General features: G+C 46.9%; 1 protein-coding gene across 3 annotated transcripts in view; it reads left to right on the top strand.

Annotated features, from left to right (window-relative positions):
- Positions 1 to 22,267, top strand: part of SUSD6 (sushi domain containing 6) — a 97,776-nt gene that overhangs the window by 31,493 nt on the left and 44,016 nt on the right. The window contains exons 2-4 of one of the 3 annotated variants that reach the window (XM_018054037.1): positions 7,544 to 7,635; positions 14,987 to 15,146; positions 15,424 to 15,628. In XM_018054037.1, the coding sequence (XP_017909526.1) occupies positions 15,508 to 15,628 (121 nt within the window). In that variant the 5' untranslated portion in view covers positions 7,544 to 7,635; positions 14,987 to 15,146; positions 15,424 to 15,507. The remainder of the gene's footprint in view (positions 1 to 7,543; positions 7,636 to 14,986; positions 15,147 to 15,423; positions 15,629 to 22,267) is intronic. The other 2 variants (XM_018054036.1, XM_018054035.1) reach the window with 2 other exon arrangements.

Here is a 22,267-nt window from a genome sequence, read left to right as displayed (position 1 = left end):
CTATTTGTTTATTCTCCTCCTGTGACCACAGGTCATGGTCATAATTTTCTGCCTCTTTGCATGTCTGCTCAGTTTTGATTTGAAACTAGACATAGTGAGTTGTATGTTGTTAGGTGCTGAAACTTTCCGTATTCCTTTAAAAACTTTTTGGCTTTGTTCTCAGAAGCAGTTCAGTTAGTACTTAGAATTGGTTTGATCCTTTCAAGGCTTGGTTCTCAGCCTTTGTTTATTTATTTATTTTTGTCCTTTTTCTTTGTTTTTTTTTTTTTTTGTGTGTGTTTGTTTTTTTTTGCAGACAGCCTTTAGTCTAGGGCTAGGATGGTCTCACTACTGAGGCCAAACACTTGCGAAGATTCCTTCCAGTGCCCTGTGAACCAGGAGACTTTTATTTTTTTCCACTTTGGCCCATGGGAACGTGTAAACTTCTGGCTCTGTGTGAGCGCCAGGGGTTAGTTCTTTCCTTAGCCTTGCTAGTTTCCTCTAACACATGCACGGATCAACACTCAGCCTCTGCAGATGGTTAGTTTTTTCTCTTCGAGCTCCCTCCTCTCAGTTACTTTGCCCTGCACATTCTAGCCTCCTTGACATCCCCCAGTTCCCAGCTGTCTCTTTAACTCAGTGAAATCATTGAACTCTTTCAGGTTTTTATTTGCCTACTCTATGGTCTGAAGACTCCTTTATGGGGTTAGCTGGGGCACCCGCAGGACTCTGCATTTCTTTCCCTTTTTTCAAGGATCACTGCCCTGTGCTACCTATTTTTGAATGTCTGAAAACGATTATTTCATAAATTGTCTCTGATTTTCTAGTTGTTTAAGGAAAAAGTAAATCTAGTCTCTGTTATTCCATTATGACTTCTGTGTCCCTCAGGCTAATTTTTAGGTGTCTTTTCCTCCTGTGTTCACTTGTTGAAAAATTAATCCAGTGAGACAGATTTCATTGGGAATTCAACCAGGTTCAGGTCATGTCACTGCACCAAACATTTACCAAACAGCTGCCATGTCCACAGGAACAGCATGCTGTAGTGTCGTGTAGTATGTGGTGTGTAATCTGGAACCTAGCCTGTATTGTGATGCCCTGCTTCCAGGCAGAACACTGAGTGTGTACTTCAGGTTTATCCTGGCGTGCGCATACACATGCATGCGCTCTGAGCCTCGTTCCTGTGCCTCCTCACCACAGGCCCATTCAGCCTGGGTGGGTGACTGATCTAATAGGCACAATTGATGAGCAAATAGTGGGTGCTCAGCTGTCTGTCGACAAGTGAGGCTCCCGACTGCTCTGTACAGACACAGGAGCTCTAAATTCCTATGTGTAGTGGCCCTTCCATCTTCCCTAGTCTCACTGTGCCAAATATTGTATTAAACTCTTCGGAAATGTGTGAAGCACGGACTCTTCACAATTCTATGAACTAGGTATTGCTACCCCAACTCCGTATATGACGAAACAGAGTCACAGCAGGTAATGCAGGACACCTAAGTACCTCTAAAAGCAAGAGGCAGAATCAGGATTGGACGCCTTATGACTAAAAATCCATGTTGTGATTAATTCTTTAATTGACTGTTTCATTTCCTTCTCCTGGCTCCACCTTACTTCCCTGTTTTCTCTTTGGCACTTTGGCTATATATCTCCCACGGGTTTTCACATTTTACCTCATCGTAGTTATCTGTGTATGTGTCTCACCTCCCCTGTAGACTGTAAACTCTTTAAAGGTATGAGCTTTCCCTCACTTTGGTACCTTTTGTGGAATCCAGTATAAGTAAGTGCTCTTTATATGTGTTGAATGAAGTCAGTAAGATATGTGTTAAGATTGGGGGAGCTATCAGATTCCCTCATCAAATTACGATGCTTCTTTTTCATCTGCTGAGTTTTATTACAGTCTCTCTTAACATCATCTTGGTTGATACATGGACTTTATGAGGTTCTTCATTTGATACCTCTGCCTGAATTTTGACTAATTTGAAATAAACTTTGAGCCTGTATTTAGAGATTTAGGGGACTATTCCTTCCTATGCATTAATCAGATCCTTTCTTCTCAGGTCCTGACTTTGAACACATTGAGAGAACTAGAGGTATGGTTGGAGCTAGACCTAGAGCATGCAGGCCTTGGTGGATGGCTCTGTACTGTGAGAGGGTCGTGTCAGGGCAGAAGTGGTGCTGGGGCGTGGGACTAATCAAAGGGGAAGGAACAGTAGGCAAGTTCCTGCTTCTCCTCCTTGCTTGGGGCCTCACAGTCCAACTTTGACAACTTACAGGAAGTTTGGGTAATTTGTGAGGAGGAGGACGGGAAGAGTCATGGTTTGCTTATGAATTAGGAGGCTTCTTGAAACTTAACAGAAGATGAAGAACATTTGGACTAGAAGACAGTGTCTTGATTGGTCTAAATGTTTACCTCACCAGGTATACATTTAACAGTAAGCTGCTGTCGGTGGAGGTGAAGAGCATGTTCTTGGAATCCTGAACCTGAATCTCAGGGGCAAGTCCTCAGCTGGCATTTGAATGGAAAGGAGGAGAATGGCAGAAACTGAGACCACATTTACAGAGAATCTTAAGGCCTGAGAGACACCAGGAGAGGCCACTTTTCTAGCCCTGCCACTAGATTAACGGTTCCTTCTCACTCATGAATCCTACAGAAGAGGTAGTTTTGGAAGAGGGCTGATGGGCTGGAGAGGCCTCTGTTGTTGAACAGAAGGAAGCAGGCCCGTCTTAAACATTCATCCCCAGCATCTCCCTAGCTTTGGCAGTCACAGTGTGTGGGTGTCATTTCAGAGGGACTCTCGATTGGGGTGGGGGTGGGGGGAGTGTCTCAGAGCTGCAGTTCCAGAAGCTTTAACTGAAAACCTTAGGTTAACTGAGAAGGTACAAGTCGTAGTACACAAATTCTGTCTAGCTGTCATCCCATCTTTCTTCTTCCTTCTTTTCCGGTTCCACCATCCTTCCCCCCAGGAGTTTTGCCCTTATTGTCTGTGCTTTCTCACTTTGAATTCACGATCTTCCCTCACGACTCTAATAAATCCACTCTTGAGGAGATCACTAGTGATAACCTTGTGATCAGATCCAGTGGATGTCTTTTAGGCTTCATTTATGGGACCTTTGTTGGGTCTGCCATTCACCCTCGCATTCTCCTTGAATCACTGTGTCCCTCCGGTGACAGCTCTGATGCATAGGCTCCTGGTTTGTACTTTTGGGAGGGTCTTTCATGATCTCTCTTTCCTTTACATGCTGCTTTAGAAAGTTAGTGTTCCCCCGAGGATCCTGTCTTGACTCTCTTCTCACTCAGCTCTCTCACCAAGATGAGCTCTCATTTTGCATGCTTTCAACCATCACTTTCAGGCCGATCACTCCAGGGCTACATCCTGAGTTCAGAGTACTTTGCAGAGTTTCATAATCATTTCTAATTTGCCTGCTAGACCTTTCTACCTGGATATTCTCTCAGTACCTATAGTTCAGTCCTTCCAGACACGACCTGAGCTGCATTCATCACGTGCTTCACCAGTGCCTGCTTGTCCACATGTATTCTTTCCTCTCGTGGTAGCATCTACCATTCACCCAGTCACAGGCCGGAAACCTCGGTGCCATCTTTTATGGTTCTCATTCATCGCATCCTATGAGTTTTTGGCATCCTCTGTAGTCTTTAGCATGTTATGAATGCTGAGTGAATAAAAGAAAGTGCCTATTAATTTCATCTGAATTTAATTTCAGTCTAGCACTTCGATCTTGTTACTATACTCTGATTACACTCTTAACTTTTGGGGAGGGGCATTAAATTTTTGACCACATTCAAATTATATTAAGGAGAAGGCACTTTTTTGTTTAAATAGACTGCTTTGCAGGGGGGATTAGTCATTACTAGAAGTGGGTTGATTGGCCATGTGCTCTCTTTTAGGGCTCTCCGAGGAGCTGCACACAGGTAGAGATGAGGTGGATGAAGTCGCATTGTGCTGGCCCTGGAGGGCGTTGTGCTTCATGAACAAGGGCGTAAAGGCAGCAGTTGTGCCCTTGTTGTGGCTTCAGTGTGAGTCACAGCTAAGACTCTTCCCCAGGGAGCGGAGCATGCCCCTTTCAGCTCATTGATGAATTTCCTTAATTGTGTTGTAGTGTTTCTAACATAAACGTTGAGGATATATTGGTAACTGTCATGCTTCTCCAAGTTGATCTCCCTTCCTTTCCATCTAACCGCCTGAAAAGAAAAAAAAGAAGGGACTTATCTGGCAGTCCAGTGGTTAAGACTGTGCATTTCAGCGCAGGGGGTGCGGGTTCAATCCCTGGCCCTGGTCGGGGAGCTAGGATCCCACGTGCCTTGAGGCCCAAAGACCAAAACATAAAACAGAAGCAATACTGTGACAAATTCAGTGAAGACTTTAAAAATGGTCCACATCAAAAAAAGAAAAGAAAAAAGGAGAAGGTGACTTAAAGAACCAGAGGATTTTGGAGCCAGAGAAGCTCTTCAGGTGGTGATCATCTAGCTCAGCCTTTTACATTTTCAGATTATGATGACAATAATAGATGGTGAAAACTAGAACACCTATTTTTGACGACTTACTGAATACAGGCAATGTGCTGAGTGCTTTACATGTAATTCCCATGTGATACTTAGACCATATGATATACTTACACCATACTCATACCATATGATAACATGTGTGACATGACATGATGCCTACAAGGTAGCTATTGTTAGTGCTAGTTTAAAGAGAAGGATAATGGAGGTCCAAAAGATTGGATAACTATATTGGGGTTCATGCTGAAGTGGCTGTTGTGCAGAGAGGTGAAACATCATGCTTTTTCAAGGTCAGGTTTTCCAGTTAGAGGCAGAACATGAGTAGAATCCAAATCTCCTGACCTTGAACTCAGTAAGCCTGTATTTTCGTTTTCACCTGAGAATCCATTCTCTATGGTCATTTTAGCCTCATTTCTCTCTCAACCCCTTTTAATTTCAGTGAAATCAAATGAAACAAAGTAAGGAGTGGTTTAGAGTTGGGGGTTTTGGGTGAGTTTTTACAGTTTATTTTTAAATAGGCAGCATTCCCAGACTGACTGGGAATGTAGCAGAAGGCCTGAGAACCAGGCAGTGACACAGACCTGTTTATGCCCTCCCACGTGAGAGCCTTTGGAAAGCGATCCACAGGGATGGTAAAAAGCAAACACGACTGCTTCAGCCAGTTCTCTTGGGTTTGCTATTTTTGACCTGGAGGAGGTGTTTTCCTGCACAGCCGTATGTACTTAGAAGACCAGAATCTAGCACCTAAACATCCCCTGAGTAAAGATATATAGCTACATTTATTTCCTGTTGCCAGACAGCAGCAGTCAGCAGCTCTTGGCAGAAAGAATTGTCACTGTTTATTTTTCCTCTTTCCCTCTGCCATCTTTTCGGTGAATTGTTCTTCCGTTTTTTTTTTTTTTTTCTTTCTTTATAATTAGATCTGTGGATGCAGAACGGGTCAGAGAGCTCACTAAATGTGTGCATGATCGTCAAGGTCCAGCTCAAAGCTTCCTCTTTCACCTCCCCCTGCTCCCAACCAGAATCCTTTGTTCTTATGGCCTCTGTGTTCTCATAGCACTTTTTTTTAATTAAAAAAAAAACAACCCTAGTAACAGTTTCACAGTGCTATATGGATAAACATATAATTCCTCTCATGGAGACTGTGAATTCCTTGAGAGTAAGAACTATGCCCCACGTCATCTCTGTGACCACCCAGGCCTTGCACCGAAGACAGCCAGTAAATATTTGCTGAATTGCAGTATAGTTACTGCAAACATAGAGCCCTAAGAAATCGGATTTAGCAAATCAGCATCCCAGCCTTTATTTGCCAAGTGAGTATTGAAACCTGCTCTGCTCAGCTCTGATGGAAACCAAGCAGAGGGCTGTGATGACGCGTAGATGCATCTTCGGGTCCAGGAACCAATTACAGCCATGTCTGTCAAGCATCTGTTTTCCTGACTGGCAAAACTTCAGGATTTATCTATCCGTCTCCCTTCCTGTTTTATATCTGCTGCTACCTGTGCCATCTTGTGTTTGCTACACACATTATGAGGTTTGGGGTTTATCTTTATTTTCCCCTTCTGTGAACAAATAAATGTTGAACACTCTGGGGCACAGAAAGAGGCAGTTGGTGAGCTCTGCAGAAATTTACCGCCTGCAGTAAATGTAGTATACAACAGTTAAGTAACTGTGAGTGGTCCACAGGAAAGGTTATGATCAGTTCTCCCAGTCTTCATGCAGTGATGCTGTGGCTTCAGAAGAGCTGTCCCATGTTGTGGGCTCAGTTGATGAGTTTTCCCAGAGGAGATGCAAATAAGCTTGACCTTGTATTGGGAAAAAAAGAGCAGGGAGCCCTCTGCAGTATGAAAGCAGGAGGAGGAAAGATTTCTAGGCCCCTTTGATTGCATTTATCTGTAAAATAATGGCACTATGGCACCTATACAATGAGGTAATGAGAGAGAGTGTATGCGGGTGTGTGTATCTCAGTCCTGTAAACTCTGCCCTTATCGTGTCCTACAGCATATTTACGCTGTAGGACATATTTAGGGAAACCTCCTTGGTCCCTCTAGACACATATCACTTCAGGATGCTCACGTACAAGGTTATATAATTTGGAGGGAGGCATGTTCAGTTCCTTAAAAATATATATTTTTAGAACTTCATGGGAGAGACCTCTGGAGGTTTACTTGTTTAACCTCGTGGCTCTTCTTTCTTCTAAACTAACTGTGTTTTGGGCCTTTTCTCAGGACAACAGTGTCCTTTGGGAGTTTCGTGTGGGCTCAGTCACAGCCTGTTAGAGCAGGAAGGGGCCTCCAGTAGTGCTCATGTGAGGGCCCAGTATTCCAGATGCTGTTCTGATCCTTCACGTTGATTCCGTTTCCACCTCCCAACAGCCCAATAAGGTGGGTATTATTTACCCATTTTGTGGATGGGAACTGGAAATAGCTTGCCCTGGACCACCTAATTAGCAATGTCCACGCAGACCAGAGGTTCTTACCCAGTCTGCTGGCATCTTTCCATGGATCCAGCCTCTCTGAGTGAGACGAACATGAAACTGTTTCGGTTTTTCTGATGAGGAAACAGAGGCATCGGGAGGCAAAGTCTCTGTCCTGGTTCAGGCCGTCAGTCCAGAGAAGAGATACTTTCCTGCCTTCAGGGTTGGAAATGGATGGCCTGAGCCAAGGCACTCTGCCATGTCTCTCATTTTCCCTGTGCTGAGTCTGTCTGTGTTTTTTTTCCATCCTTCTCTCTTGCATTTTTCTATTTCTCTCTGGGCCCCTACAGCTCTGTGGTGATCCTTGCCTGTGCGTGTGTGGAGGCTGGGTTTTTTCTTGTTGTTGTTAGTTGTTTGTTATTTTTGGAAAGGGCTTTAGGAACACTGGGTATGGATGGCCTATACAAATGTGGTGATGGATTGATTAAGCCCTAAATGGAAAAGCGGCATCTCCTGAGTTTGTTGCAGTGCAGAGGGAGGTAGGTGCTAGGATATGTCTGCTCTGGGGAATAAAGAAGAAGGATTTAACATTTCTTCCTTCTAGTCAGAACTTTTGTTGACTTCTGTTTCAGAGGAAATACTTCGGGGCTCCTCCTTTTCCTTAGAAGACATTCCAGATTGCTTAAAACTGAAAGGACATTGGGGGATCATCCAGGCCCATGCGGTGAGTGCCAGGAAGAATGAATGACTCATCTGAGGCCCAGCCACTGCTGGTTGGTGGTGCTAGGACTTGAGGGCTGTCTCCTGCCTGTAGGACCAGGCTGCAGTCATCCTGCAGGGTTCTAGAAAAGAGTCATTAGAGATGATTACAGGGAAGAGTCCATGTATCTGCTGATGTTCCTGCTGTCTGAAGCCTGAGGAACAGGGTAGGGAGAACAAAACAGCAAGAGGCTGTAGTGAGCAGTTTGGGCAAGAAAGACAAGAATACGGGGATATCCGAGCAATTCAGAAAAGCCTCCAGTACATGCCTTACCCTGGCTTCAGTGGTTTCTGAGAAAGTGAAAGGGTTAGTTTCTCAGTCTGACTCTTTGCGACCCCATGGACTGTAGCCCGCCAGGCTCCTCTGTCCATGGAATCCTCCAGGCAAGAATACTGGAGTGGGTTGCCATGCCCTCCACCAGGGGATCTTTCCGACCCAGGAGTTGAGCCTGCATTGCAGGTGGACTCTACCATCTGAGCCACCAGGGAAGCACCAGGAAGTTTTTCTGAGAAAAAACTGAGGGTTATTTTTGTGATTTGTAGGAGGTAAATTTTAACAAGACTCTGATGTTTGTGTCCTTTGGACTTTGACCTTGTTTGTGTCCTTGACTGGAGATGAAAAGGAACTGGATAAAGTAACATTATGACTCTCAAGGATCTCAGAGTCCAAAAGACAACTTCGTGCCGATTGAAGTACTCAGCTGTTGGTGGCATAAAATAAAGGGGAAGATACAGAGGTTAGCAAGATAGGAAGGAGCCATTTATCCCCAGGGAGGAAAAAAGTAAACTGAAGACATCTAGAAGTAATGTAATTTTGTCATTTTATGGGGGAGGAATGGGAGGCATTTAGGTATCTTTTGCTGCTTCGGCCCAGCCGAATCAGGATGAGTGAGAGTGAAGCCGGGAGAGAGGGAGAGGCAAGGAGGGCCCCACGGCACACTCGCTGCTCTTAGCACACCCTTTGAGGAGCTCTGAGCTCCACAGAGAGCTAACACTTATTTCCTGTACAATCTGAAATGCAAGGGTTGAATTCTGTTCTGACTTCATGAACTGTTGTCTTCCCCCCATCACACGGTAGTATGGGGGTTGGTGAAGATGGTTAATCAAAGGAACAAACTTATTCTAGATTCTCCATCACCACCATCCCCTTTCCAGACTAGGCGGAAGCAAGGAAAGGATTTCTGTTGGTCTTACCTATTCACTTACCCCTTATAACTAATGGAGAGATGGCCATGACTTAGGAAATATTCTGTCCTGAGTGACTCATGTAAACTGAGTCTGAGCCGTAGAGAAACCCAGGTAGCCTCTGGGAGGCAGGTGGAGCTGAGTCAGGACCCTTAGCCTCCACAGAGGAGGGCTCAGTAGAGTGTGACCTGACCGCGCCTCCAGCAGGACTGTGACATCCTCCACCTGAGGAGCAGGGAGAATGGGGCCGTGCGTGCAGGAATGGGCCCCAGGCACAGGGGCTACTAGGAGCTGGGCCCTGGGTGCCCTGGCTGTTCCAAGGTTCCCCCTTGCTGCTGCTGCTGCCTGTCTAGGCTGTGAGCCATTTTTCAGGGTGACTTAGGATACCTTTAATCTTAGCAGGCTCTTTGGTTCATCTGGAAGCATCTATGGCAACAACAAGTAAGCAAACAATGTGAATTCGGAGCTCGTGTTACAGGCTGTCCTCAGCCCCAGAGGCGTGGCATGCTTATTGTCATCGTTCTCATGAGCAGTCTTCTCAGGTCACCTTCTGCTGTCTTGGCTTAGAGGCTGAGACTGTGAATAGAAGGCCTGAGTCTTACCAGTTCACAGAGCAAGCAGTCCCTTCCATTTTGTCTCTTTTGAGCCTTAACTAGAAACTAGTGAGATAACTCTGGAGAAGGCAGTGGCACCCCACTCCAGTACTCTTGCCTGGAAAATCCCATGGATGGAGGAGCCTGGTGGGCTGCAGTCCATGGGGTTGCAAAGAGTCGGACACGACTGAGCGACTTCACTTTGGCTTTTCACTTTCATGCATGGAGAAGGAAATGGCAACCCACTCCAGTGTTCTTGCCTGGAGAATCCCAGGGACAGGGGAGCCTGGTGGGCTGCCGTCTATGGGGTCACACAGAGTCGGACACGACTGAAGTGACTTAGCAGCAGCAGCAGTGAGATAACTCAAGCTTGGTTCTCACAGCTTCCATTTTACAGATGAGGAAGCAGAGGCAGAGGTGAGGGCAGTGTCCTTCCTCTTGGCTCTGGACAGGAAATGAATGTTTACGACCGTCACATTCAGCAGGGCACAGTCACTGAAGCTTTTGATGTTCTGTGTTCACAGAGATGGGAGGGGCCCGATGGCAGTCCAGATCATGGTGGTCTCCTTTTACCACAGGCTGTTGAGGTGGCAGCAAGAATCCCAAGAAGGAGACTCAGAAGGGTGAATGTAGGTTTTTCCGTAACTCTTCCTCACCTCACGTTTTGGAAGGAAATGCTGGCTGTTGGAGAAAGAAGTGAGTTGTACAAAGAGAAGCGTGGATGTGCTCTGGAGGATTCTGTGGCTGAGAGAGGCTTTAGAGCCGTTTTTAGGTGTGAAAACAGAAGCCAGAGAGCGTTCCTGACCAGCAGGCTGGTTGGTGGCAGTTGGTCCCCCTTGGTCCTTTCCTCTCTCCTCACGTCTGGTTTAGATGCTTGTAAGGATGGGTGTGAGCGCAGGCTTTGGAAGTAAGCATGATTAGTTCCCAGTTCCTCTTAATCATAATTTTTTCCCAGTTATTTTTTTGTTCGTTTTTACTGTGGTAAAACACACATATAATAAAATTGACTATCTAAACCATTTTGAAGAGTGGTATTAAGTATATTCATAATGTCGAACAACCATCACCACTGTCTTGTCTCCATTACTGTCTTCATCTGACAAAACCTTAAATAGTATCTCCCAATTCCTTACTCCCCCCAGCCCATGACAACCACCATTCTACTTTCTTTCTCTAAATCATAATTTTTTAAATCAGGGGAAGTGGTCACTAAAACACCCCCCCCCCAAAAAATACTGAAGTGAAATGAATTTTTTTTCCCCAATTTTTCGCCTATAGGTTTTTTGTAGGGATAGTAATGAATACTCAGTCTTAATTTCTTTTCAGTGTTTTTCTTTTCACTTGGTCTAAAGCCACAATTCAAGGACAGTTTTTTAAAATTCTGCATTCAAAGCGGATCCTTTCTTAAAATGATTAGATGTAGTGTGATCCTTTCTCTGTAATAGCTGAGTTTTCCCATTTTGGGATACTCTGGGGCCGTGGGGACTCACTTTTCTCCAAGTTATTTCTAAAGCACTCCCTTGGCTCAGCCTTGCTTGTGAACGTTTCTTGACTCTCCTCTTTTCATGTTTTCTCTTTGCAGAGCCCGAATTTCCATCACCCAATTTGTTCTGCACTTGATCATGTCTTTGACTCATGGTGGAATTAGTCCCTTGGCCCAGGTGCCTGCTTAACAGTAAGGGAGGAACCAGCTGTTTCTTCAGAACAAAACATGAGCTTATATGTATGCATCTTTTCCCCAGTTCCATACTCACTTCTCCCCGTAGTATTCATGAGTTTGGCAGACATTTGCTGCCTTCCTGTCTGGTGCCAGGCCCTGTGACGGCTTTTGAAAATTCCATGTTGAGTAATTCACGGTCCCTGCCTTCAGGAACTTTGAGCCGGGTGAGGTAAGACAGATAAACAGATGTAGTCACCTGATAGAGGTACCGTCAGAGTAGGGTGCTCAGGGCACTTCGGGAGTAAGAAGAGGGTTATTTCTACTGGAGGTGGGTGTGACATGTCAGAAAAGAACTCCCCTAGGAGATGACCCTTGTGCTGAACCCTGCAACTGACTGTATTCCTGGCAGGGAAAATCAGATTTACTGGCGTGTCCATTCATTTGTTGAGGAAGCAGATGGGTGGCCTATGGGAAGACCTTGCTGCATTAATTTTATTTTGTATTTTATCTATTTGATTAGGTAATACACAAGATACAGCACTCAAGGAGATGAAAAGGGAATACATTCGGTGAACAGTGAGCCTTCTCCCCTCTTCACCCCTAGTTCCCCTCCCTGATAGCACTTGGTAGCTACCAGTTTCTTGTACATCAGTTCCAGAGAGAGACTTTCAGTGCATACAAGAGTGTGTGTATGTATGTGTGTATGCACACACGTGTGTGTGTACACGCATATGCACACATGTTTATCCTTTAAAAACACATGCACACACACACATATAGTTTTCTTTACATACTAACTTTGGAAGGCATTCCATATTAGTACAGAACTGCCCAGTTCTTTTTAAACCACTGCGTGTATTGTGTTACGTAACTTGTTTAACTAGTCCCCTTCAGTTTTGTGCAAATAGAAATAATGCACTGAATATCCTGCATATGTATCATTGCACACAAGTGGTTTCTGAGGACAGAATATAGAAGTAAAATGGATAAGTCAGAGAATATGTGCATTTAGGGGCTAGATATTGTCACATGGTTCTCCAGAGAGCTCTACTTTAATTGTTGTTTAGTTGCTAAGTCGTGTCCAATTCTTTTGCGACCCTATGGACTATAGCCCACCAGGCTCCTCTGTCCATGGGATTTCTTAGGCAAGAGTCCTAGAGTGGATTGCCATTTTCTCCTCAAGGGGATCTTCTTGACCCAGGGATCGAACCCAGGTCTCCCTAGGTCTCCCTCTTGGCAGGCAGATTCTTTACCACTGAGCCAATGGGGAATCCCCTACATTAATCAAAAACGCTAAATGTAGGATTCTTTACCACTTGGTAACCCTCCCTTGTACCAAGTTACCCTCCTACTTGGTAACCAGTCTTCTAAAATCCGTGCCACAGTGATCTTCCTGAAAGAATTTGGAGTTAGAACTTCCTGTGTATAATCCTTGTAAGCTCCACATGGTCTTCAATGATAAAGTTTTTATTCTTTACTTTTTAATTTTTCTTTAATTTATTTGACTGCACCGGGTCTTAGTTGTGGCGTGTGGGATCTAGTTCCCTGGCCAGGGATGGACCCAGGCCCCTGCATGGAAGCACAGAGTCATAGCCGCTGGACCACCAGGGAAGTCCTGGTCTTCAGGCTCGATTTTAAATTTAGCCTAGCCCCTGCCTCTGGCGTCTCCTGGGAGTGTAGGGGTCCGTCGCTCCCAGCCGCTTGTACTCGATGTGCTCCTTCTTCACTGGACACACCGTTCAGTAGTCTGTCTAGCATCCCCTCTCCTGGGTAGTCTTTCCTGACCCCCTCCACTCATGCACAGAACGCTGAGCACAACCCTGATCTGGCCTCGGAAGTACTTGTGCACGTGCTGTCCTGTGGCTCGAGCAGGTGTCATCCTCCATGACCCACTTGTTCTTCCCCTGGGGCGGTGAGTGCCTGCCCAGGCCTTCAGCTGTGGCTGCATGCACAGTGGCAGCACCAGGGATCCATTGCTAACTGGCTGGCGGCCTGGGCATAACCTTTAACTCTCTGAACTTTAGTTCTGGCTTCTTTCAGAAGAGGAGATGAAGCCTGGTGACCTCTAAGGTCTCCTCTGATGCTCAGATCTTATTAATAATTATGACAGCAACAGGTGCCATTGTTTACTGAGGACTAACAAAGTGCCAGGCACTGTTTTGAGCAGTTTGTCTGATCCTAAGGGGTTCATTGGTAGGACTGTTGTTGAAGTTGAAACTCTAATACTTTGGCCACCTGATGCAAAGAGCTGACTCATTTGAAAAGACTCTGATGCTGGGAAAGATTGAGGGCAAGAGGAGAAGGGGACGACAGAGGATGAGATGTTTGGATGGCATCACCGACACAATGGACGTGGGTTTGGGTGGAGTCCAGGAGTTGGTGATGGACAGGGAGGCCTGGCGTGCTGCGATTCATGGGGTTGCAAAGAGTCTGACATGACTGAGGGACTGAACTGAACTGAACTGAATCCTTACATCAGCCCTATGAAGATGATGGTATGGTTACTGTCTCCATTTTACAGATGAAAAAACTGAGGCTCAGAGAGTAAACTGGCCACAAGTGATAGCACAGGAAAGAGATTTGAATTCTGGCATTCTGACTCTACCATTCTTAGCTGCATAACTGTTTTTACACATTGACATGCATGTGGTTTTGTGTACCCTTTTGGGTCATTAGCAGACTCCATCCCTAGACCTCTCCACGAACCATCCCTGTTCTACAGCTGTGAAGGCCCAGGTTGGAGTGTGGGTAAAAGCTGAGGACAGAGGACTCTACAGTCCCAACCATTTAGGGGTGGTGAATGAAGACCCAGGGCTAGCTCTCTCCGTGAGCCCCTTGGTCATGCTCATTGAAGACCCTCATAGCTGCTTTTCCTTTAGACTAAGACAGTTCATATTGCTGTCTGCAGTACCTCTCTTTAGAAGGGCTGTGTAGGCCTGAGCCAAAGGCTTCATACATGGGTTAAAGTCAGGGCTGGGTGATATCCCTCAGGGACATCCTTTGTTGGGATTGAAGATGGCAGGCTTGCTTATCCGGAAAAGGCAATGACGACCCACTCCACGCTTGCCTGGAAAATCCCTTGGGTGGAGGAGCCTGATAGGCTGCAGTCCATGGGGTCGCTAAGAGTCGGACACGACTGAGCGACTTCACTTTCACTCTTCACTTTCATGCATTGGAGGAAGGAAATGGCAACCCTCTCCAGTGTTCTTGCCTGGAGAATCCCAGGGACGGAGGAGCCTGGTGGGCTACCGTCTGTGGGGTCGCACAGAGTCGGACACGACTGAGCGACTTAGCAGCAGCAGCAGCAGCAGCAGGCTTGCTTATCTGTTTACATAAAGCCTTACTGGAGAAAGAGGTGTGTATGGCGTTTAAGGAGGAAGTGTAATCTTATATTTGGAATATCTTTTATAAACTAGGGATCAGTGATATCAAATGAGTTAAGTAGAATATAATAGATTTATATCAAAATGTATGATCAACCCTTCTGCTTTCCTGAAAGCAAGTGGGAAAAAACCCTTAGAAGTCTTGATCCCTGATTTTTTTTGCTTTTTTAAAGATACTGGTGGGAGTCTTTGAGCCAGAGTGGATGGCCGGGCTAGTCAACAGTTATGCCTCATTCTCCCCTCAGTGTTTGTCACGTAAAGCCAACAGGTGCAGCCTCTGGGGTCGCAGGTGTGTTGGGTGAGCCTTGAGTAGTTAGTCCATTTTTGAGACTGGTGGGGAGAGCCAGATCCCCAGGGGCTCCTGCAGCCCCTGGTGGTTGAGCAGGCCGAGCCAGGGGCTCTTGGCACCGGCTGCGGCGTTCCTTCTCTAGGCGGTGCATTTCTCCCTCTTACACACATGTTCTCTTTTTTTCTTTTTCTTTTTTTTCTGGTTAGTTGAACTTGCTCTGAGTCCAGTGGCAAAGGCAGAGGCAAACTCTGGTGCAACACTCTGCACGTGAACAGCCATCTCTTTCCTCCTCTCTGCTGGAGTCCCCAGGGCAGGCAGGCAGCAGGGCAGTTTCTGAAAGCTTTACCCAGCTTGGCGGATCCCCAGGTGAGCCAGCTCTGGTCTCCTTGTCCCGTCACAAGGATCTGGCTCCCAGGTGGTAACCACGCCTGTGGCAGCTTACTATGGGCCTTGGCATTTCCCCAGGGAGGAGTTGAAAAGCCACTTACATGTTTGTCTCTTCTCCTGGCAGTAGAGATTCAGCTGCTAGAATTCTTCCAACTTTGTACGTGACCGTGGCTTCCCTTATCATAAAGGAAGGCCTATTATAACTAACATACGGCTAAAGCTTTCACTTATGTCCTTGTTTTTTTTTTTTTACTAGGTGAATTTACCTGAGGCTGACTTCAGAGTTCTTCCTTGTGGCTTTTACATTTTTCCTTTTAAAAATAACTTGGACGGATAAAAGATGTGCCATGGCAGGATAGCACCAAAGAGCACCTCAGCGTTTGCCGTGGCCTCCGCGGGACATGGAGTATTCCTTCCCCTGGTGATTCTTAGCACCCTCCTTGGAGACGGACTTGCCTCAGGTAAGCCCCTGCCTGCTGCCTGAGTGTGTGAAGGAAGTCTCAGTACCATTGTTTTCCCAAAGGCTGGGAGAGGGGATTCTCCGCTTGTGGAGCAGTTAATGGGAGAGCAGAAGGTGGCGGCTTCGGTGCTGGTGCTGATACAGCCGGGAGTCAGTCCTGGGGGGGGGGGGGTGGGCAGGGGGGCTCCAAGGGACCTAGGGAGCCAGCCGGAAGTGGGGGGTGTAGGATCCTGCCAGGGGTGACTTGACCACCTGCCTCCCCTAGCTGTAGTCACGTTGGGGACCAAGGTGTAGGATTCAGAGTGTGATGTGCAGGTAAGGATGCACGCTTTGGAATCCTCTGTCTGTGTTCAGGGCCCAGTCCTGCTCTCACTAGTTCTGTGACCCAGAGCAAGTCTCTGCTTCTGTAAGCCTCAGGTCCCTCACCTGTGCTGTAATGACAGAGTTGGGTAATAGTGACATAGACCAGGTAGTCCCCAAAGCCTAAAATATTTACCCTTTAAGATATTTGGCCCTTTATGGAGGAGGTTTGCCAGCTTATCCCAGCCCAGAACAAGCGATGCTGACTAAGAATGTGTATGAATGGAGTGGCTGTCAGAGTAAGAAGTAAGAAGGGACTGGGCAGAGCTGGGACGGACCTCAGAGGCTGAGCACTGGCCCAGGGTCGGGCTCACGGCAGCCCTGGGGCCAGAGCCCTGCCCAGTGCCTGGCGCCCCGGCACGCGTGCTCCTGCCGGCTCCGCTGGGGAGGCATCCCAGCGTTCCCTGGCCGTGTGAGTGCAGAGCTTCTGCCTTCGGCCTCTTTAGCTTCATCGGGCCATCTCTTGTACCCCCCCACTTTCTTCTATGGGCTTCCCCCCACCCTCCCATTCCCCACCCCATTTTCCAGCTACCCACACCTTCCCAGCTTTCCATTCAGGGTCTGAAATCAATTATCAGGGACTGATGGTTCCAGACTGGCTGGATAAAGGGATTATTATTCTCCAGTATGGAAAAATATAAGTCTATAGCGTGGGCTCAGACCGGGATGGGAAAATTGGCTCTGTTGTTTTCTTTCCCTCCCCCATCTGCAAAGAATCCTTCCTCCCCTGCCATCCCACCGCCTCCACCCAGTCTTTTTATTCCCCATAAAACCTATGTACTGGCACTGAGCAGGGTGCGGACAGGGGAAGGGGTTTCACCATTGCTTTGTTTGAGTGCATGAAGTTGTGATATTTTTTCCTCTCTGGAGTGGTTTCTGGTGGAAGGAGGTACCCACAGCTTGGCCTGAAACCCAGAGCACACCTGTGTGGCCGAGCCTGCCATGAGCGGTGTGTCGGGCAAGCTTGCCAAGAAACCAAGACTCTCAGATAATCTGAAGTTGTGGAAAGGCATTCAGGGCAGGAAAGGTCAGGAAAGGTCTCTTCCTGCATTTCTTACCTGTTCCTATAGCTGCTCTTAAACACCCGTTCCAGAGGCATTCTAAATGAGATGCTTGTTACCCAGAGAGCTCCAGTAGACATGTTCGTGTGTCCTGGCACAGACATGACTGCGAGACTCTCACTGGGCAGAGGCCAGCAGGCGTCCTCTGGAGGTGGTTGTCTGCATAGTCTCTGGTGGTAAATACCACGAGCATGCCTAGAGTTGGTCGTGACTGCCCAGGTTTAGAAGAAGAGCATCATGAAGAGGCACTTGAGAGTTCTGGGGTAAAGCTCTAGGTAAAGTGACATCTGTCATGTCCCTAGTTCAGTCTTCTGTCCTGGTCTCTCTTATCTGCAGCCATCGATTTGGAGTTAGAATGGAGACAGGGTTACAGAGGATTGGGTTCAGCTTGCCCCTTGCTCATATCTTTAGCAGAGACAGAGTTACTGAAAGTTCCCTTTTTCAGAGTAGCAAAAGGAAGCATGTCTTACTCTTCATACCTGGGCACAATCTGCAGGGGAAGACCAGGTCTAAAAATAAGGCCTGTGCTCATGCTGTCCAACTTGCCTTTTGGGCTGGAGAGGAATTAGGATCCCTGCTGTGTAGCAGCCTCTCCCAGGTCTCTTTGCTTGTGACTTTAAGAAACTTGCTGTATGTATGACTGCAGGTAAATCACTTGACCTCTTGGTGTCACCTATAAAACAGAAATACAACACTTGAGGATGTTAGGTGGGTGTTGTATGGACTAATAAAAATGATTGGAAGGTGCTTGACATATAAAGTGCTCTGTGTAATTTTAAATAATAACAGCAGATTTGGTATGTGACCTCCTGTTGAGTCACTCTGGGCAGGAGACTTAATGTAGATGACGTTCTCTTCTGTCTTTAAAAAACAAAACTGGAGAGACTTCCCAGGTGGTCTAATGGTCATGCTCCCAATGCAGGGGGCCTGGGTTTGACCCTTGGTCAGGGAACTAGATCCCGCATGCCACAGCTAAAGATTCCTCATGCTGCAACGAAGACCTGGAGCAGCCAAATAAAGTAAATAAATATTTAAAAAGCAAAACAAAACTGGAGATGTAGAGTCACTTCTTGGATTGAGGATAAGGGGTTGGGAGGAAATGTCAAACCTGACCAGTTAAGGAAGGATTGATTAAGTCCAGAATTCCTTTCACCTTCCCTGTTTGCATAGTTGGATGGTCCCAAGCCAGCTGCCTTGCTGACTCATATAAAAAGCTTTTAATTTCCATTCGCTCCCTGTTCTGAGCAATTTTATTGAAAAAACTTAGTATTTTTTTTTCCCCTTTAAGATGTTGTTGTGACACTTAAAGGCTGTGTTCAAAATCGCACAAGCACCTAAAGCAAGGAAGGCAGAGTGAGAAAGCTGGGTGCTTAGCGTTCACTGAAGATGGAAAATGTTGAGAGCTCGGCTCTCGGGGGGATGGTGTGGCTTTGGCCCTTAGCATCACTGTGGCAGAGATGTTGGCAGGTGGCCCTGGCTCACCTCGTTGTCTCTGAAGGGACTTGGAGTCAGAGGTAACATACACTGAGCTGGGAAGAGAGGACAGGTAGGGAAGTGATGTGTATGGAGCATCATTTGTGTATCAGGCTCTGTGTTATCACATGAAAGTTCTCAGAATGTCCGTGATCTGTGTGGTCCTGTAACGATTTTACAAATGAGAAACCGAGGCCGAGGGAGTTTAGGTAACTTGCACAGAGGCAGACAGTTGTAGGTGGGGAAGCTGGCTGGGATTTGTACCCAGTCTGTCTGACTCTGTTGCCCATGCTCTTGCTGAGAACCACACTACCTCTGCTGAGTGGCCGGCTTCTCTGAGACCTGTTTCTTGTACTGTTCTCTGTTGGCGCACTCAGATCAGCATCCTTCAGAGGATAACTTTGACAGAGGAAGAGAGACCCCGCCTGTTTTCCTTTCTGGGTGAAAGATGCAGGGGTCATCTCTGGGTTACCCTGTCTGCCTCTGTGGTTGTTTCTGCTCTTCTCTGCAATGACCCTTGGTTGTTTGGGTCCCAGTTCAGGCACAGGTTTTGCCAGGGCAGTTCTATTTTTGGAAAGGAACAATAGGGACCACAGCAAATTGTTTGCTAAATGAAGTTCCCAAAACATCCGCAGAGCATCTTCCTGTCAGCTGCCAACCATGCTGAGGCCATGATGTAATCTCTCCATGGTGTAATTACCTGTGACTATAAAAAGACTTGGGGATTGTGGTAGGAGGCTGAGTGGGTCATTATAGAGCTGGCTGAACCCTGGCGTCACGAAAAGACATTGAGAAATTGTCCTCTGCGTGCTGATTGTTGTGCCGTGATTAGAACACCGCCAGCGCATGGTATGAGCTTTGCACTGTAACTTCCGAACAAAACAAGCCAGAAGTCTACCAGACTGAACACCTCAGTGGCTCTCCTCTGGGTTAAAGCCTCATTAAACACAAATTCCACCTACCAAAACAAAGGTGGCCCACTACCCTGGTCCTTAATTACAAGCTTACAGGTTATCCTTACCCACCTCTTTCTGTAAAAGAGGGTCACAGGTGCTAAAAAAAAAAAAAAAAAACAAGGTGAGTGCTCAGAGTCTTTAATTGTTCTAGGTAGGTTTGTAGATGAATTCTTTCACCACCTCTCACCGACTGGGAGATTCCTTTCTTCCTCGTCACCCCAGCAGCACCTATGAGGGTGTGAGCAGTCCTCCCATTCCAGGTGGCTGATACTGGTGTAGCCAGCTGCCTGGACTGTGGCCAGATCAGGAGTGACCTTGGCTGCCTATGTTCAGCTTTGGGGCCTAGAGGAACGGCAGTGTTTAGTGATGACTCTTCCATGGTGCGGTGTGACTGAGACGGATGCCTGCTGCTGGATCTCCCTGCCCTGTTTACCCACCTCACCTTAAGCCAACCTACAGTTTGAACTCTCCACGAAGAGAATGAATACTGCCTCGGTGCCTCACTGCCTGTATTACCTTGGATAATCTTGCTGACCTCATTGTCTGTATTTCGCTAGAATAGGGAAAACAGTAGATAATCTTACTTCATACGATTGTTGTGAGGATTAAATTAGATAGTTCATATGAAGCACTTAAGGACATTGACTGGCATACAGAGAAATAATTGCCAGGTGTGAGTACCAGACTCTAGCACCAGTTGATTCTACACTTTTGACACCATAGCTGATTAGCTCTGTTGGAAGGTGCTCCTTGTTTCTTCCATCTCTCTTGGATTCTTTCGGATTTAATTCAGTGCAGCATCCTGAGTATATTTAGACACATGCGGACGAGGTCTTCCCAGTTCGCATGCCCCTAATTCTCAAATGCCACATGTTGGCATCTCGCACAGGAAGCCAAGCAGAAAAAAGCAGCAGCGGCCCTTTGCAGTGCTGGGGCTGAGGGTCAGCTGGGCCATCTCAGCCAGTCCTTCCCTTCAGTGAGGCTGTCTTGTTGGCATCTCAGAGCTGGGGTTCCTTCAAAGCTGCTGGTTGTTAGGAATGTCCAGAGGGTTTTTGAAACCTTAACAAAATGAGAATGCCAAAGGTCTGTTCTGCTACCTTTTGGGCTGTGCTGGGTCGCCGTCGTGGTGCGGGGGCTTTCTCTAGCTGTGGCCCACCCTGCTGCTTCTCTTGCTGCAGGGCGCAGGCTCTGCAGAGCACATGGGCTCTCAGCTGTGGCACTCAGGTCCAGTTGTGGCTCATGGGCTTTAGTTGCCCCACAGCATGTGGGAATCTTAGTTCCCTGACGAGGGATCGAACCCATGTCCCTTGCATTGCAAGGTGGATTCTCAGCCACTGGACCGCCAGGGAAGTCCCCCAAGGGTCTGCTCTTTAAAGAGGTATTTCATCAGCACAGTGATGTGAATGAAGGGTTACATTCTACAGAATTTCTAAACACATCTAGGAGAATACAAGAGGGAATGAAAAATGAAGAACTCTCTTCTCGTCTCTCTGTTTTGGTGGTGCTTTTGCCTCCTCCTCCTTTCCTTAGCTGTGTTTGACAGCATTCCTTTTTGTAAGAGCCTTTTTCCTACCTAGGTTCACTTGTTTCCCTAGAGACAAGGTTTTCCCCCTGTTTTAACTGCTTTAACTTGTTAGCTTTGCCAGTAGCCAAATCTTTTAAAAGTACAACTGTTTAATCATTCAGAATTCTGGGAAGTAGTGCAGAGAAGATAAACAGATTCTCTTCAAGGTTTATTCTTTGCATAGCGTTTTTTCTTTTCAAATTCACAAAAAGTATTTTCGCTGTTTAAGCCAAAGAGGGGAAATGTGTTTCAGGAAGTTATCGCTAAGAACTCCTGCAGGATTATAAAATAATTCTGCTCCGGCCTTTGTTACTCTGAGTAGCCAGCGAGTGACACTTTATATAATACAAATGTCCTGACTATCAGTTCTTCACATTCAGTAGATACAGGTCTCCCTGGGAGAAGGCGGGACCTATGTATTTATTATCACTGGCTTGAGTTCCAACAGCTCAGCCTTGTTGACTCTGGCAGTGGGAGGCTTAAGAGAATGTCGTTGGGATTGTCATGCGCCAGACAAGGACAAACGGGGCATGGGGAGCCGCCTGTCAATATTTGCCGAGCACCTATCTCGACACTTTGAGGTGCGGGGCCAACAGGAGAGGAGCCTTGGATGTTTCTGCTTCCCAGTTGGTCTCATTACTTTGGAGGCCAGATTACAGAGGACCCAGTGCAGCCACACTCAGGCTCCTGATGACGATGCATGCTTGCTCCAGATTGCTGACTAATAGCCTGTGAAGTTAGCTGGTGACATCAGTGGATTGTGTGGCCCTCTGATTTGTCCCCATCATGCAGTGGAACTTGATCTTAGTTCATGTTCTTTCTTCTTGGTTTTATAGAAGTTTGCACATAAGCTCCTTGAAGGCAGGGACAGTGCCCTTTGTACTTTGTTATATCCAGGCCAGGAGTCGTCCTGGGGAGGTGGGGGTGGGAGGGGTCACCCCCGGTAGGCCTGTGCAGGATCATGGTCCGTGCTGTGTGTGAGGGCAGGCAGGATGGGTCCCTGGCCCCGTGAGGAGCAGCAGCCTGGTCAGTGGTTCCCTGGAAGACTCTGTGCCCGTCCTTCTTGGGAGTGGAGGAGGATGTCAAGTGTCTTCATGCTTTAATGGGTGAGTGTAGTGGTGGTGGGGGGCATCTTCTGAGAGGAAGGGAGTGGGGCTGGGCAGGCCGCCCAGACGAGTTCATCACCCAGTGTGGTAAATTTCAGCCTGAGCGAGAGTCTGTGAACC

The sequence above is a fragment of the Capra hircus genome, chromosome 10 (genome assembly GCF_001704415.2).
Source record: "Capra hircus breed San Clemente chromosome 10, ASM170441v1, whole genome shotgun sequence".
Lineage (NCBI taxonomy): Eukaryota > Metazoa > Chordata > Mammalia > Artiodactyla > Bovidae > Capra > Capra hircus.
The sequence above is the reverse complement of the archived record's forward strand: the minus strand, read 5'-3'. Positions and strand labels throughout refer to the sequence as shown.